The sequence below is a fragment of the Xyrauchen texanus genome, chromosome 44, assembly GCF_025860055.1.
Source record: "Xyrauchen texanus isolate HMW12.3.18 chromosome 44, RBS_HiC_50CHRs, whole genome shotgun sequence".
Classification (NCBI taxonomy): Eukaryota; Metazoa; Chordata; class Actinopteri; order Cypriniformes; family Catostomidae; genus Xyrauchen; species Xyrauchen texanus.
The window spans coordinates 5,197,016-5,214,708 of NC_068319.1; the positions used below are offsets into that span (position 1 = coordinate 5,197,016).

General features: G+C 36.6%; 1 protein-coding gene across 2 annotated transcripts in view; it reads right to left on the minus strand.

Moving 5' to 3' along the window:
* The window catches only part of LOC127636633 (electrogenic sodium bicarbonate cotransporter 4-like), a 35,757-nt gene extending 18,346 nt beyond the window's left edge, over positions 1 to 17,411 (minus strand). The window contains exons 1-10 of one of the 2 annotated variants that reach the window (XM_052117288.1): positions 17,361 to 17,411; positions 17,146 to 17,213; positions 15,144 to 15,347; positions 11,291 to 11,417; positions 9,507 to 9,667; positions 8,926 to 9,075; positions 8,335 to 8,430; positions 6,578 to 6,633; positions 4,990 to 5,147; positions 80 to 167 (exon numbers count right to left, since the gene is read on the minus strand). In XM_052117288.1, the coding sequence (XP_051973248.1) occupies positions 80 to 167; positions 4,990 to 5,147; positions 6,578 to 6,633; positions 8,335 to 8,430; positions 8,926 to 9,075; positions 9,507 to 9,667; positions 11,291 to 11,417; positions 15,144 to 15,347; positions 17,146 to 17,212 (1,107 nt within the window). In that variant the 5' untranslated portion in view covers position 17,213; positions 17,361 to 17,411. The remainder of the gene's footprint in view (positions 1 to 79; positions 168 to 4,989; positions 5,148 to 6,577; positions 6,634 to 8,334; positions 8,431 to 8,925; positions 9,076 to 9,506; positions 9,668 to 11,290; positions 11,418 to 15,143; positions 15,348 to 17,145; positions 17,214 to 17,360) is intronic. The other variant, XM_052117287.1, reaches the window with a different exon arrangement.
* Positions 17,412 to 17,693: the final 282 nt, after the last annotated feature.

Consider the following 17,693-nt stretch of genomic DNA (forward strand, 5'->3'; position numbering starts at 1 on the left):
TTTTGGGTAATTCTATAATGACGATGCTTAAGTGTAAGATACTGAATTACTGATGTTTAAACAAGATATTTTCTCTTACATCGTCAACCATGAGAGTGGCCATGGCACGACCGATCTCATTGTAGGATTTGGTTTTGCCATTGGGACCAAGCAGCACAAAGAGGAACCTGAGATAAAGACACTACTTGTTAGACTGAGCAGTTACATACCGTTTATTTGAATAAAGTTACACGTTTTGTGGCTTTTAGTCCATGTCTGTTAGCTTTGAGATCATCAATATGCTAGTGTATTCCTAAACCTTTGACAAAAAAGTTTTAGCTGAAATACGCATTTAAAATAAATATTTTTGATTTATGAATATGAAATATGAATATGAAAGTCTTCAGTTGTGCTAACATTCATACTTTTATTTGGCTTGAATTTATTCATTTCGATAGAGTTTTCATAGCTTTCACCCATGTTACAAGTGGTCAAGTGTGGTTATGCCCTGCTGGCTACTGGCTAGTTAACCTCCTGAGACCCCGCGTCCACCTGCATGAACATTACGTTTTGGCTTCGCTATATACAATGCATAATTTAATTTAATATAAAGCGACTGATCTCAGTTCAGGAGACACTGGGCTGTCAGTAAAGGGTTAAAATTTTGACGCACGGAGTCATGTGGTCACACAATATGGTGTCGAACACAATATGGTGTCGAACACATTGGAGTTTGTGTTTGGGAGAAACACCAACAAAACTACATCTGGTAAGAAGCCTAATTACGTTTTTACATTGAAACCTGTTTGAGTTGAAAGATTAGAGTCTAGCATCTAGTTAAATTTGAGCGATTTATCGTGATGTTAAACACAATGAGCACGTTCGTGGACTGTATGCTCAGTTTCAGTTAAAATATTCTATATTCACTCTGCATTATCACATTGAGAATTAATGGATGCATCCAAAAACTGGAATATTTTGCATTCAGAGTGATGAAAATAAGAGTGATGAACATAAGGGGCATTTCGAACTGTTCGGAGACCAGAGCAGACAGACAGCACAATGGAGGTCAAGTCATTCTCTAAATAGGGAGCAAGGAAGCATCCTATAGCTCTCTATGAAGTGCATTCAATCCAAACTTTCCTTTAAAAGTACATTTTCAGGCTGCAGATGATGTTTGGATCACTCAACATATTTGGCAGACATGTGACAATGATAATCAGTACATAAATTCAGAACTTATAATGTATCATTTTATTTTAACATGGTTGGCAGTGATTGGATGATTCTGGCCATTACTTTGAATCAGAATTAATTATGCTAATTTCTGATGTAATGTCTGTAACATCTCAAAAACATGAATAACCAACACTCCTGGAAACCTAATAAACAATTTGATTTAAAAAAAATCTGACTCTTTATAGCTTGATATTATTCAACATTTCTCAACTTAAGTCTCACTGTCCACTAGGGCTGCAAATAATCTAACGATTATTGATTATTAAAATATTTGGGCGATTATTAGAAAGATTAAATCAACTATTTGGTTGATTATTAGTACGATTATTCAACTATTTGGGTGATTATTAGAAAGATTAAATCAACTATTTGGGTGATTATTAGAAAGATTAATCAACTATTTGGGTGATTATTAGAACGAATATTCAACTATTTGGGTGATTATTAGAAAGATGAATCAACTATTTGGGTGATTATTAGAACGAATATTCAACTATTTGGGTGATTATTAGAAAGATTAATCAACTATTTGGGTGATTATTAGAAAGATTAATTAACTATTTGGGCGATTATTAGAAAGATTAATCAACTATTTGGGTGATTATTAGAAAGATTATTCAACTATTTGGGTGATTATTAGAACAAATATTCAACTATTTGGGTGATTATTAGTATGATTATTCAACTATTTGGGTGATTATTAGAACGAATATTCAACTATTTGGGTGATTATTAGTACGAATATTCAACTATTTGGGTGATTATTAGTACGAATATTCAACTATTTGGGTGATTATTAGAACGAATATTCAACTATTTGGGTGATTATTAGAAAGATTATTCAACTATTTAGGTGATTATTAGAAAGATTATTCAACTATTTGGGTGATTATTAGAAAGATTATTCAACTATTTGGGTGATTATTAGAAAGATTATTCAACTATTTGGGTGATTATTAGAACGAATATTCAACTATTTGGGTGATTATTAGTACGATTATTCAACTATTTGGGTGATTATTAGAACGAATATTCAACTATTTGGGTGATTATTAGTACGAATATTCAACTATTTGGGTGATTATTAGAAAGATTAATCAACTATTTGGGTGATTATTAGAAAGATTAATTAACTATTTGGGCGATTATTAGAAAGATTAATCAACTATTTGGGTGATTATTAGAAAGATTATTCAACTATTTGGGTGATTATTAGAACAAATATTCAACTATTTGGGTGATTATTAGTATGATTATTCAACTATTTGGGTGATTATTAGAACGAATATTCAACTATTTGGGTGATTATTAGTACGAATATTCAACTATTTGGGTGATTATTAGTACGAATATTCAACTATTTGGGTGATTATTAGAACGAATATTCAACTATTTGGGTGATTATTAGAAAGATTATTCAACTATTTGGGTGATTATTAGAAAGATTATTCAACTATTTGGGTGATTATTAGAAAGATTATTCAACTATTTGGGTGATTATTAGAACGAATATTCAACTATTTGGGTGATTATTAGTATGATTATTCAACTATTTGGGTGATTATTAGAATGAATATTCAACTACTTGGGTGATTATTAGAAAGATTATTCAACTATTTGGGTGATTATTAGAAAGATTATTCAACTATTTGGGTGATTATTAGTATGATTATTCAACTATTTGGGTGATTATTAGAATGATTATTCAACTATTTGGGTGATTATTAGTATGATTATTCAACTATTTGGGTGATTATTAGAATGAATAATCAACTATTTGGGTGATTATTAGTATGATTATTCAACTATTTGGGTGATTATTAGTATGATTATTCAACTATTTGGGTGATTATTAGTATGATTATTCAACTATTTGGGTGATTATTAGAAAGATTATTCAACTATTTGGGTGATTATTAGTATGATTATTCAACTATTTGGGTGATTATTAGAATGATTATTCAACTATTTGGGTGATTATTAGTATGATTATTCAACTATTTGGGTGATTATTAGAATGAATAATCAACTATTTGGGTGATTATTAGTATGATTATTCAACTATTTGGGTGATTATTAGTATGATTATTCAACTATTTGGGTGATTATTAGTATGATTAATCAACTATTTGGGTGATTATTAGAATGAATAATCAACTATTTGGGTGATTATTAGTATGATTATTCAACTATTTGGGTGATTATTAGAAAGATTATTCAACTATTTGGGTCATTATTAGTACGATTAATCATTAGCTCTTAACTGATTATTTAGCTTGTGCCCAGACTTAAAAGGTTGTATTAAACGTGCTTACTAACAATCAAAAAACTTATCTTTTAAAAATACCTCTAAATGACATTCACTGAATAAAAGGGAAAAATATTTTTTGAGTTTAATTCAGTAAAAATTCATGTTTTTGTCTTGTTTTCATTTAAAATAGTCTAAAAATATATTTACTTGAGAAGCAACATATAAGATATTTAGACTTACTTTAAGAGAATGTATCTTAACTATAAGTGTATTTTGTTTATGTGTATTTTTTACTTGCTTATACTTCTGTGAGTGCAGTAAAGACAAAATATACTTATATTTAAGATCTATTCTCTAAAAGCAAGTCTAAATATCTGTTTCGCTGCTTCTCATGTGAATGCATCTTTTTTAAAGGACTTTTAGATATTTTAAAATATTTGTATTTTTAATATTATATTCAACATTCTCAGATAAAAATTTGTTCTTCTGCAGTATAGCTGCTAAAAACATGTGAGTTTTAAATATTTATATCACAAACATATTTTGTATAATGGGGCGAACACTTCACCTTTCACAACTTTCTGTTCACTTCAATCCATCTTTAACAAAACAAACTCTCTCTTATTAATAAAGCTGCGTATTGCCAATTTTCTTCACGATAAGAAATGCACAGTAACAGATATCCTGTATTATGATACAATCAGTTGCGAGCATCACGCTAGAATCCAGCTGCGGCAAGCGTGCGTGAGGGGGGTGTGAGTGTGTATTAGCCGGGTGCAGTTTCAATCTCTCCCCATTAGATCGGGACACTTTGCGCAAATCATAGAAGAGGGGCTGAAAACACAGAGAAATGCCAGTTTCGGAGTTTGTAGTTATTTATATGACCTGCTTCCTTATTATTTGAACTTTAATAAAGCAATAACAGATTAAATATAACTCCATATAAGATGTAACGCCGGGGTGTTTACTTTTCGACATGCAAGTTTTGCTTCAGCGGAGCAGCAGCTACAGCTCTGCTTATTCCACAACGAGAGTGCTTCTGTATTTACTTATTTGGTATTTTTGTATAATTCCCTCATACTTTGCAATCTACGTCACCTGAAGCTGTGAAGGTTTAGAGAGCATCTGGACTGTTAGCTGCGTTTTCTTCCTCTCCTCTGTCAGGAGCTCTCGCACATCATTAGAGTTTCTTATGATCTCATGTTACGTTTAAAGATATCAAATTATTCAACAACAAAAAAAATTGTTATTGACTAATTGTTTCAGCCCTACTGTACACATATGTGGACATCAAATTTTAGGGAAACTATTTGGTCTAAAAAAAAAGTTGTTTTTTAAGTTCCTTAGGGGCTACTAGGTACAGATAAAAAAGGGCAGTGGAAAAAAACACACAGCAGTCACGCAGGGGTCTCGGGAGGTTACAATAACAGTGTGTCTCAGAAATAGCAGTCATCAAACCATGTCATGAGGTCTTTAAACATGACTAATAAATAGATTCACAAACAAATGCAATTTGTCACCTGGTTGGTACGGGGACTTCAGTAAGGCCTCCTAGCGTTGTAGATTGAGCCAAACGGACAAACGACACAAACGGCTTATCTAAAAAATCAACCTCTCCAATCAGCACATTGGATGCCTCTGCATCTCTGGGGATCTTCTTCATGAATTTGTTCTTTAGCTGGTGGGCGACATAACAATGTGGTTAGGTACACAACATGGCTAAAAGTATTAATGCCTTTAGTTTTGGAATTAAATGTTAAACAACACACACACATATTGGGTATAGTGTTAAGGTATCCATATACTTAGGTCATATATTGTGCCATGTGTTAGTGGGTTTAAAATTAGACCACATGGCTTGCATCAGATATAAGCACTGCAATGTCTAGGTCATGAAATTTCCATGTTGGAAATTAGAGCTTGTGCAGTCAGAGTTTGTGCTCACACGACAGCAGAACATTGTGCAGCCTCATTCATAATATAAGTATCAATATGAGTTCCATTATCAATGTCTGATGTGCCCGCATGTGACGGAAATGGCAATCAGCTCTCATTTTTTCCAATAGCAGATCAATAAAGTTACACAATCACTGGGGGACACCAAGCATGCAAACACACACACACGCGCATGCAAACACACACACACACACACACAAACCAATCACAACACCGGATCTGCAACGTTGTCCTGAAAGAACATGTGGCTATGGAATGGTCTGTGATTATGGTCAAAATCGCCTTGTAATCTTTTAATGCTACTTTCAGAGTCACTTCACTTACCACCACTAATAAACAAGCACATTTCTCACGTACAGACCCAGTTTTACCTCTTTTTTGATGTATAAAGGTGGCGAAGTTCTGTATTCAAGGCCCCAAAATGTACTTGGACATGGATGAAAATTCTGTTATCAGCATTCACCCTCATGTTGTTCCAAACCTGTGTGACTTTCGTTTTTATGTACAACAAAAAACGAGATGCTAGGCAGAATGGCAAGATTGCTGACTCTCAAGGTCAGCCCACTGCTGTAGGCCCTGACAAATCTCGGGGACGGCACATTAAAGTGAGCCATGGGTGTCACTCTATGGAGAAACTCATTAAAGTCGACTCAGAAAGTATCAGAAAGGGAGGGGATAACCTCTGCTTTGAAGTCCAAGAGTAGCTATAAAGTTCCACCACTGACCCCACACCCCAAATCTCATATAAAATTGCATAGCTCCAAGGTAAAAGAAAAAATAAATGCCTTAATTGGCTTGAGATTTACCTAATTACCTTACATTTATGGTTCTTGTGCAATATAACATCCATCCATCCATCTGTCTGTCAGTTTCCATTTTTGTACAATGGATGCATTTGAGTGACATATGCAGAGATTATACAGCTCCGAAAGAATTTATCCCTTTAGTTCCCTGCATAAAATATAGATAATTCCACCTCACCTGGTCTGCATAATTGCACAGAAATGAGCCGAGGTCCTTGAATCAGAGCTTTTGTTTGCAAAATCTTTCGGTCACCAACATTTACCCTTTCCTGATAAAAATCCATTCTTGCTGTATTTCACTGTGTTCATGTAAAAATATCACATAACATACTAACAGAGACTGTCGTACCTGGTCAGTGCTGGGCGTGTCGGAAATATCATTCATACTGCGGCACTGGGAAGGATCTGGAATGCAAATATTATACACTTTAATTATGAATTTAATCGATTATATTGATGACTATATTATACATAGAACAGCCACAACATTAAAACCCCCTGCCTAATATTGTGTAGATCCCCCTTATGCCACCAATACAGCTCTGACCCGTTGAGACATGGACTCCACAAGACTTCTGAGGTTGTCATGTGGTATTTGGCACCAAGATGTTAGCAGCAGATCCATTTCGTCCCATAAATTGTGAGATGAGGCCTCCATGGATCGGACTTGTTGGTCCAGCGCATCCCATAGATGCTCAAACAGATTGCGATTTGGGGAATTTGGAGGCTAAGACAACACCTTGAACTCATTGTCATGTTCCACAAACCATTCCTGAACAATGTTTGCAGTGTGGCAGGCCGCATTATCCTGCTGAAAGAGGCCACTGACATCAGGGGACACCGTTGGCATGTAAATGGTCTGCAACGATCTTTAGGTAGGTGGTACATGTCAAAGAAACATCCACATGAATGCCAGGACCCAAGGTTTCCCAGCAGAACATTGCCCAGAGCATCACACTGCCTCCGCTGGCCTACCTTCTTCCCATAGTGCATCCTGTTGCCATCTTTTCCCAGGTAAACGAAGCACATGCACCCGGCCCTCCACATGATCTAAAAGAAAACGTGATTCATCAGACCAGGCCACCTTCTTCCATTGCTCCATGGTCCAGTTCTGATGGACACCTATCTAACATGGCCAGCATTATGTTTTTTTAGCAATTTGTGCTATAGTAGCTCTTCTGTGGGATTGGACCAGACGGGCTAGCCTTCGCTCCCCACGTGCATCAATGAGCCTTGGGCGCCCATGACCCTGTCGCTGGTTCACCGGTTGTCCTTCCTTGGACCACTTTTGGTAGGTACTAACCACTGCATATGGGGAACACCCCACAAGACCTGCAGTTTTAGAGATGCTCTGATCAGTTGACTAGCATCACAATTTGACCCTTGTCAAAGTCGCTCAGATCCGTAAGCTTGGCCATTTTTCCTGCTTCCAACACATACAATTCAAAAACTGACTGTACACTTGTTGCCTAATATATCCCACCCCCTTGACAGCTGCCAATGTAGTGAGATAATCAATGTTATTCACTTCACCTGTCAGTGGTTTTAATGTTGTGGCAGATCAGTGTATGTACCGTGGAAAAACATTATAGTAATACCAATGGTACTTTATTTGAAGGGATTTGAAAAGTTTCTTTTCATTTTCTGTTTTACTGGTCAATACGTGCATAAAGTACTTTCTAATAATCTCTAATCCTTAGAACAATGGTAGAAATGCAATGCTGCGTACTTGAAGAAATGTTGTTCACCTCACACACACACAACACACACTAAATGTGAAAATCTCCTTAAGTTATGTTTGCCGTGACTACAAGTAGTTAGTGAATGTTGCCACATAAAGTCAGACAAAGAAGTCTGGAAATAGATGATTAATATATACACAGCCAGTCAAAAGTTTCAACATGCTTCTCATGATCTTAAAAAAAGGCTTATGCTTAAATTCTTGGAATTAATTTTTGTAGAATATAACTTGTGACTGCATATGAACTTCTTTACAAACTAAAAATATATATGTAATAATAAAATATATTACAAATATTTAGGAGTGTCCAAACTTTTGACTGGTACTAGTGCACAAGGGAGGAAGAAACCGAGACCCAGACTCACGCAGTCTGCTGAGGCCACCGCTCTGATGAGCTCGCAAGTCCTCGGTGGAACGGTGGAAACCAGATCCAGCTCGAGAACTGGGACTCGGAATGTGGTCTGTTTCAGACCCAAGATCACACAGAGAGAAAGAAAGAAAAAGGGGGAAATAAGGCTGTAGGATAGACAAAATAATTCAGTGAAATGTTTTTGAATAGAAAATGTCAAAGAGCCTAGGAACTCTGGGAGAGAAGTAACTACTGACTTTACTACCATAAAACCAAAAACAACAGATACCAGATAGAACTGTGCTCAATGATGATGCAATATTCCAAAAAAAAACAGGAGTACAACACAGGAATATACATTTTTTTTTTCATTATTTTTGTCTTGATTTCCAATAAAATATCTTAATATCCTTGAAACAAGATACATTTACTTGAGAAGCAAAAAGACATGAGATACTGAGTCTTGTTTTCAAAGTAACGGAACAAAATTGAATCAGGTTTAAAACAAGAAAAACATATTTGCCAATAGGTTAAGAAAAACTAACTAATGATCTTTTGCAGTGTAGAAAAGCACTCATTTAGGTGTAAGACATTTGACTGGACTTACTCGAGGGGCTGGATTTGCCGATGTCGGCCAGCGAGCGGTGGATCGGCTTTTTGGTCTGGTGACGGTGTTTCCGCAGGAGGACAAAACTGATCTTCTCACGGATCTCTGGAGCTATAAGACCCTCTTTTATCTGCTTCTCTATGATCTCATCTGGAAAAACAGACACAAAACACTTACAAATCAAGCTTAAATTAAAATTTTAGCTGAAGTCTTGTGTTTTTCAGTTTTTTCTCCAGGAAAAAGACCCCAGGTGTCTCAAAAGTTTCAAAAGAGACCTCAACAGTGTCTCAAACTTTTTTAGATTTATCAAGATACCAAAGTGTGCAGTCAAACGTCAGAAAAACGTATGAACAATTCTATACACACTTATTTTATAGCTACATAATCTTCACTTGTGTCAATCTCACTTATGTCTATCTTTAGTTCTCCTAAGGATCTTTCTTTTCCTAAGGACAACTCAGAACTCTATAAAGAGTCCTAGGCTTTGAAAGTGCAACCTTTGAGTATTAAAATTAAATGCACATTCTCAAATCTAACAGCTTTTTATGTCCTGTAGTTGTTCGGGCTGACAGTGTACTAACCCACTATCTGTGGCAGTGAGTATCCCTCCAGGTCCAGCAGTATGCAGCCCGTCTGGAGGCAGGTGCGCAGCTCAAACAAGCTGTGCAGGGACAGTGTGGACACATGCGGCTTGCTCCATCTCTCTCCCCCCTCCTCCACCTTCTCTTCAAACTTAATCCACCTGATACAAGACAAAGAAGACACAAAGTTACATTTGTTACAAATTTGGTAATTGCTTTTCTTCATTCATTTGCCGGTTGCTTTTTTTGTCTATTTGCCAATGGCTTTTCTTTATCCTTTTGACAATTGAGTTTAAAACTGCCATTGGACAGCTGACACTTGGGAGCAACCAAAGAAATTTCGACTCAGTTTTAAGACACACCCCCTCTCCCAGGTCCCACTCAAAGGAGATGCAAGACGGTCTGTCATTGGATGGCTATTGATAGAGGTTTAGGTCTACGAAGCCTGCGCAAAAGAAATGGACGCGAGGCATATCAGATGTTAATGATCACTTGTCGCCGCTGCAGTTAAATGCCGAGCGTGGCCCTCCCTGAATGTGCACAGTGGAACGGATCCAGAAAGGCAGACAGTAACCGCAATGCCATCAACAGAACCGATTGGTGCCATTGACTGAAAGCACGTGGCCACCATGCTCGTGCTCCACTGGTGTGAGGTACAGAGCAGCTGGAGAAAGACACTGGACCTCCGGGATGAGATCGGTTCTGTTGATGGCATCACGGTTACTGGCTCCCTTCCTGTGCATGTTCAAGAATGGCAGTGCTTGGCATTTAACTGCAGCAGTGACAAGTGACCATTAACTTCTGATATGCCTCGTGTCAGTTTCTTTTGTAGACCTAAACCTCTTATCAATAGCCGTCCAATGACAGACCGTCTTACATCGCCTTTGAGTGGGACCTGGGAGAGGGGGTGTGTCTTAAAACTGAGTCTATATATATATATATATATATATATATATATATATATATATATATATATATAACTCCTTTTCCACTGTACATCTTGACATCTGCAGTCTCCTTGGCGACCATGATTTCACGCTCGATAACACTTGCTAGTGCAATCTAGCACTCCGTGTATGCATCAAGCACTAGGAAGTGTAATTGAGTGTGAAATTATGACCATGCCTAAAGACTGCAAAGGCAAGATGTACAGTGAAAAAGGAGTTTTTTAATCTGTTTTTACCCAAAACCAATAGGATCACATCACAGTACATTGATTAAACCACTGGAGTCTTATGGATTACTTTTATGCTGCCCGTATGTGCGTTTCAGGGCTTCAAAATTTTGGTTACCATTCACTTGCATTGCTTGGACCTACAGAGCTGAAATATTCTTCTAAAAATCTTTGTTTTTGTTCTGCAGAAGAAATACAGTCACACATCTGAGATGGCATGAGGGTGAGTAAATGAGTAAACAATAAAGGTCAAAGTGTCCTCCCACCCTGCCATTCAAACTGATTCTTCTGGACCAGATAATGACCATAAATGATCGTGAAACTTGGACCATCTAGAAACCATGTAAAACCAGCCACCTTGAGAATAAATCTTTAGCTGAATATTCAGGGATTACTGGAAGGTGTAGGAATAATTAGCTGAGGGGTCAAATCAAGGCATGGGTGGGAGGAGGGGGCAAATGTTATATTATCTCAAAAGTACGGAAATCAGCATCAAACATCCTTAGAATAGCCTGAGATGGTTTTCATAATGCAAATAATCGTGTAAGGGAAGTTTATTTCGAGCTTAAGAAGAGTGTGTTATTTGTGTGTGTTATCATCATTGTGTTACCTGGCAGATTCTTTCCACTCCATCTCTCCACCTTCATGCTGCAGTGTGTCCATCTCAGTGAAGATTGTGGGTGTAGGCTCATCTTCCTCACTGAGGATGTGCCGCAGTCTCTCTGCAGCGGGGGACACTGTAACACACATAAGAATGAATAAAAATTAAGCTTAAGATAGTTTGGCCAAATGCAAAGTCAAGCATTTACCTTAAAATGCAATTGAAGGAATGTACCCACCAAAGTTTAGCCTAATACATTTGGTTAAGAGGTTTTGAACAAATTCCTAACCCTAACGTATGAGCAATAATAATAGTGAGTCTTGCTTTAGACACAGTATAAAACTCAAGATTTATTTTAAAGGCAGATGCTATTTACACTCCAGTCCAAATACTGGCAAATATTATTTGCACCCCAGAAAGTTAAACCTTTCTTCCAATTCCCCAACCTTCACAATGACCAAATCACTGTGAGGAAATATACCTTTATATTCATTTTTATTTATTATTAATAGTTGTATTAAAGGAAATATTAAGAGTGGAGACAGGGAACAGGATGGGAAAAAGAGTGGGGCAAAAGGCGGATTCGAACCTGGCTCGCTGGTACGAACCACCAGACTTTTGTGGTGCAAATAGCCGTGCTATGTGGCAGGTGCTATTTACACCTGGGTGCAAACAGTCGCTCTGTTTTTGATATCAAAAGTGTGATGCAAAACAGAGTGAAAATCGCCTGTGGCTCAATACATCCTAATTGTGAAAATGAGTTCAATTCTTTGAGTTAAACAGAAGGTCATTGGACTATATGACGTATAGGTCTGGGTGTTATGTTTTGCCTTTGGCTCAGTCTGATTTGACCCAGCTCTGACCCACTTTGAAATGAAATCTGAATATGACAGACTAGAGCCATTATGATCTACAGTTCCTGAGGCCATCATTCTCAGCCATACATACAGTATATCTAATCAGAATGATCATTTGGTTTCTTGCAGCAAAATGAAAAAGCTTTTTCTCTTATTTGATATAAGATAAGACCTTTCAAAAAAACATCTCTAAATTTAGCTTGACACTTCTTTTTTTGCAATATTCCTCCAGAACATCAGAAGATAACTTAAATTACAGTGACAGCATCTGTGGAATAATGTTCATCACCACAAAATAATTTTGACTCGTACCTTATTTAAGAAAAACTCCAATTTTTGTTACAGTAAGGCACTTAGAGTACATTACAATGGACGTGAATGGGGCCAGTCCATAACGCTGAAATACAAACCTCTTCAAAAGTATATCCGCAAGCCATGTAATATTATTTCCAGGTTTAAATAATGATAACAAATGTCTTATATTTTCAGTGTGGTCTCAGATTTAGACTGTATACGTAAGGGGTCTGAATCAAATCACCAAGTACTGTTCGAAGATTAGTATTTTTCTTTGAAGATAAATATCTTATTATAATTGTGAATAAATCTCTACAGAAAGAAGCTAAATATCAGGAAGCATATCAAAAGAATTTGCTTTATAGATCAGCTTAGAATAACCATGTGACAATGGCTTATTCTAATCTGAAGCATAATGCCAGAATCAATATCTTATATAAAAAAAAAAACTTACTAATTCAATCAAATGTATTGAGCTTATATCTTAATCATGGTCTACTTACATAAGCTCCACTGGGGGCTGCTAAAAGCTGTTAACCTGCACCTATGTCATGCACATTAAATCTGACAATTTAGAGCAATCTACAGATCATATAAATTCTAGAACTCAAGGCACTAGTAGGTGCAAGCATGACAGTCTTGTTGTGACATTCCTCTGGATTTCAGATTTGCCCGGCCGCAGCAGATTATTAACACGTGGGTGTTTTTCTTCAAGTAATCCTTCTTATCCCAGAGTAAAAATCACAAAAATGTGTGGTTGTAGAATGCAGCTGGTACTGTACATTACACCATCTTATTTTTAGTTCATGCATTTCAGTATTTTGTCACTTTGGTCAGTCAGTTAAACTCAGTAGATAACGTTGTCGGACATTTGATCTTAAATACCGCATCACTCCACAATGCAGTCATATGTTAAAAGTGGCTTTACCTTGAATACAATTAAATACCTGCATTTAACGCAACATCAGACTAATATCAACACTTTCGACCAGTTGATGTGACAAGGTTTAATGCAAATCCCAATCTCAGCTAGAAAAGGCTTATTGGGTTAATCTTAAGAAACCTATTAAAAATATGTATGGCTCATATTTTTACAAAATAAAAAATATATATATATATATATATATATATATATATATATAGCATTTAAAAAATGGTAGAGGCTTATGGACTAAGTGCAAAAAATGGCAGATACTATTTGCACCCTTAATTTAATACTAACACACATTATAGGGACATCACTGCTGAATGTTTACTGTTTTATATAGAGTCCCACAGACACCCTACACCAACACCAAACCTCGAACCCTAAACCTAACTCTAGCCTTCCCTTACAAATATTAACCAAAACAAATTTATACTCAGCTAAACCAAATGCGCTCTGATTAAAAATCACAGACCAAAACTCTCTTGTGCATGTGTGAGAAAGAAGAAATGGTATAATTCTTGGAAAGAGTAAGGAAATTAGCAAAGAACAAACAGAAGTTTTGAGACCTTTGAATTTACCTGTGCAACTGCTCAGTAGAGTGCTTTGAGTACCCAGACTAGACGACAACGACTGCATAGAGTCCTGAATATTAAATGAAGACCTAACCAGACCACAGTGTTTCTGCTCCATCCTTCAGATACTCCAACGCTTAGTTTTTCATTGAAAGAAAAAGGTCTGAAAGAATGTTTCTAAGATGTCTAATTGCAGAGCTTCCTTAATGACCCTGTTTACTCCTACAGTTCCCTAAGCTCAACCTTCAATTTATTTCTTTGTGATATTCCTTTCCGCTCTACATGGTTCATGCATCTTTCTTATGAACATGCTACTTAGTGCTCTTGATCTTGAACTTCTCTTGTCTGTAAGGTTGTTCTTTCCAGAGCTGAAACTACAGCAGGGCAAAGTACCTCACGCATGAAAGGCCCAACAAGAGCTTTTCACCTCCTCCAAATTCACTGATCCCTCCCTTTCTCTCTCTTATTTTTCTGTCTTTAACCTCAAGGGCTTTTAAAAAAATGTTATGCAAGATGTTTCCATCAATAATACACAGTGATGGATGGTGTTTGAAGGTAAAATGAATGCTTCTGCATCCAGTAACAATCACTGATTTGCTCTTAAAAACAATAAAGGGTCTTCAAAAGTTATTTGAGGCATTTTAATCTTCTTATCAAGAACAATTTTTCACTGTATATGGTTCTTAAGTTGCTATACGATTCTTTGGAGACTCAATCATTTGTTCATCCTATATTATTCTAAGTCCATGAGATCAGTATATTGGTTTCTGTTTTCCAGGTGAAGTGATTTTACAGTAGAAGCTATAATTGGCAGAAACTATGGTTACCATGGTAAATTTGTTTAAAGGCAGGTTCCCCTGACAACAAATCACTGTAGGTGGTGAAAATGGAGTTTGAAGTATGCAGTTTACAGGCTTACAGGCTTAAAACTGCTCAGGGACCTTTCAAGAATATGGTTTCTGCTTTTCAACGATCTAGGCTGGTTGAAATTAGCAAGTGCTGTTTTTGTGCTCGAATGGCTTATGGACCATCAAAGCCTTGTTGTTTACCAGCAGGTTGTCCCATATGCTTTTTTTTGGTAATGCTGGTTAACCAAGGAAGTCTCATGTTTCATGCATTTAGTGAAAAGACATGAATATTCCATTCAATAGGACTGCAGTGAGCCATGTTGTCGTAACAATAACTGGTTAAGAGAAACCGTTATTACTCACTGTTGGAGTTGATGTTGGATAACTGCTCGTTTGAGTCCTGCTCCTCTTCATCTGGGTCACATAGTTTCTCTCGATCCTGTTGGTCATGGTGATTGTGGTGTCTGTCCTGACCGTTGTGGTCATGGGAATGCCGTGACGTGTGCTTGCGACGTCTGCGCTTTCTTCTGTAACCCTGTGACACTGGAATGCCAACGAAGACCGACTCTACAACCAGACAATGGAAGACTTTTGAGTTTCCTTTCAATACAAGTGAAATGCAACTTTTTAAAACATCATAAAATTGATTCTGCCTAAGTTTAAAGGGGTATTTAAAAGCATTTTGTGCTTACACTAACAAAAAGTACCATGGGATATGTTGTTAAGGACATGCACCATGGTATTCTTTGAAGCACATTTGGAATAACTTATAAATACCATGTTAAATGAAAAAGGTAATCATTTAGCATCATGGTATAAATCAAGATATTATGGTACTACCATCTGATATCATCAATGTACCATGGTACAATACCAACACAGTATTTTTGTAGGTGTAGGTACTAGAGGTAGACCAATATATCAGTTTTACGATTGATTGTGCCAGTAGTTGCTTTTTGGAATGATCGTTTAAATATTTATGCCGATAGTTACCAACAGGTTTTCTGTTTTTTTTTTACTCTAAGGCCAAGTCAGTCAATCATTAAACCTGCTAGAGGTTTACTGTGTGAAAATAATGTGTTTTTCAGATTTGCCCCTATTCTAACCCATACGATGAACTCATTAACCTTATTTTACCCTGGACTTCAAAAAAACAAAACAAAACTTGTCAATACCTGCCACTAAAATCATCCCAATTTCCCAATATGTATTGTCTAGTATAGGCCTAAATATACACTGTTATATATAATTATATATATTAGCTTTATCCAATTTTTATGTCTGCAACCGTCATCCAAAGGTCTTTTTTTCTTTCATCCAATAGTTGCACTTTTTGATTAATCGCCTTATGAGGTGTCGGCAGTTAGCAACGGCACTTTCGTAACTACATTTTAGCAGTCCGACAGTAGCTCAGTGAATTTCAAAATAATATAGCTTTACATTATTTCATGACCTACTTTAGTGATGAGCCGTTGTTCAACGGTTCGACGGTTCTTACCTGTAATGTCTAAGTAATGTTTTTTCCCTGTAACGTCCTCTTTTGAGCGAATCAGTTTGAACGGTTATAGAATGGTTCTTTCATTCTATAACCTTAAAAAAAAACTTTATTTGTTGTGTGAATCGGTTCTTTCGAACAGTTCTTTCTATTGTCTAATTATGATTCATTTGAGTGAATCAGTTTGTTCAAACGATTCTTATGTCTTTAGTATGATTTTGGGCTGTTCTTTTATAGGAACTTCCTCCAAATTATGATTTCTTTCATTGAATCAGTATGTTCTGACGGTTCGTTCAAAAAAAAAAAAAAATTATACCTTTAATTGAATTGGTTTGTTCGATCGGTTCTTTCCTAAGTCTTAGCCTAATTATGATTCTTTTCAGCGAATCACTTTCTTCGGGCTGATCTTTTATAGGATGTCCTCCTAATTATGATAAAAAAGGAATTGGTTGGTTTGGACTTTTTTACCTTGAGCGTCCCAAGTCTGATTCCTTTCAGCGAATCAGTTCGTTCTGACAGCTCATTCAAATGAGCTGGTTCAAAAACAATTAATAGACTTATGATTCAACACTCAATATTCTTCCTGCCATCCCTGCATTGTACGTTTCACTATCCCTTTTTTTAGTTATATAAATTATAGTTATCTTTGAGTAGGCTAAGTTTGATTGTTTTGTGATAGACACTGCAAATACTGCTCTGATATATAATTTGTTTTACATCACATAAATGACTTAAAGTCCACTACAACTGTCATTGCTATAAAAATAGCATCTTGACTTTAAATAAAATATTCTAAATTATGAGTTACTTGTAGCTAATAAAGTGTACATCTGCCAACAAATAAATGTCAAAATATAACTAATCTCTCACCATCCTCATCATCATAGTGTTTGCTGCGACGACCACTTCTCCTGCTTCCATGCCAGTCATGGTCCATTCTGATGACCAGAAAAACAGAGCGATAATTCAGTAAACTATAAATTTAGTGTTAAAAATTAGGGTGGCCTTGGTAATGCTACTCATTGGGACACAAATGGTTCCTGCAAAGCTTTTAGAACTTTTCTAGAGAATTAAAAAATTTATACCTTTAATGCAAATGTACATACTAGAAATATTATTCATTTTGAGTAGTTATAGCAGTCAATGAAATCAATGTCAGGATGGTCACAGGCTGTGTCTCAGTGTCTCTGCTTCAGTGACCGTGAGAGGACCTCAGTAACCCCAGCGTGATGCAGCACGTGGACATGCGGCTCCATTAGATCAATGTCCCTGTAGCTGACGGGGAAGGAAAACCCAATGCAGAGGCATAATTACGGCAGGGTTTTCACCGTCAGCACACACACACACACACACACACACACACACACACACACACACACACACACACACACACACACACACACACACACACACACACA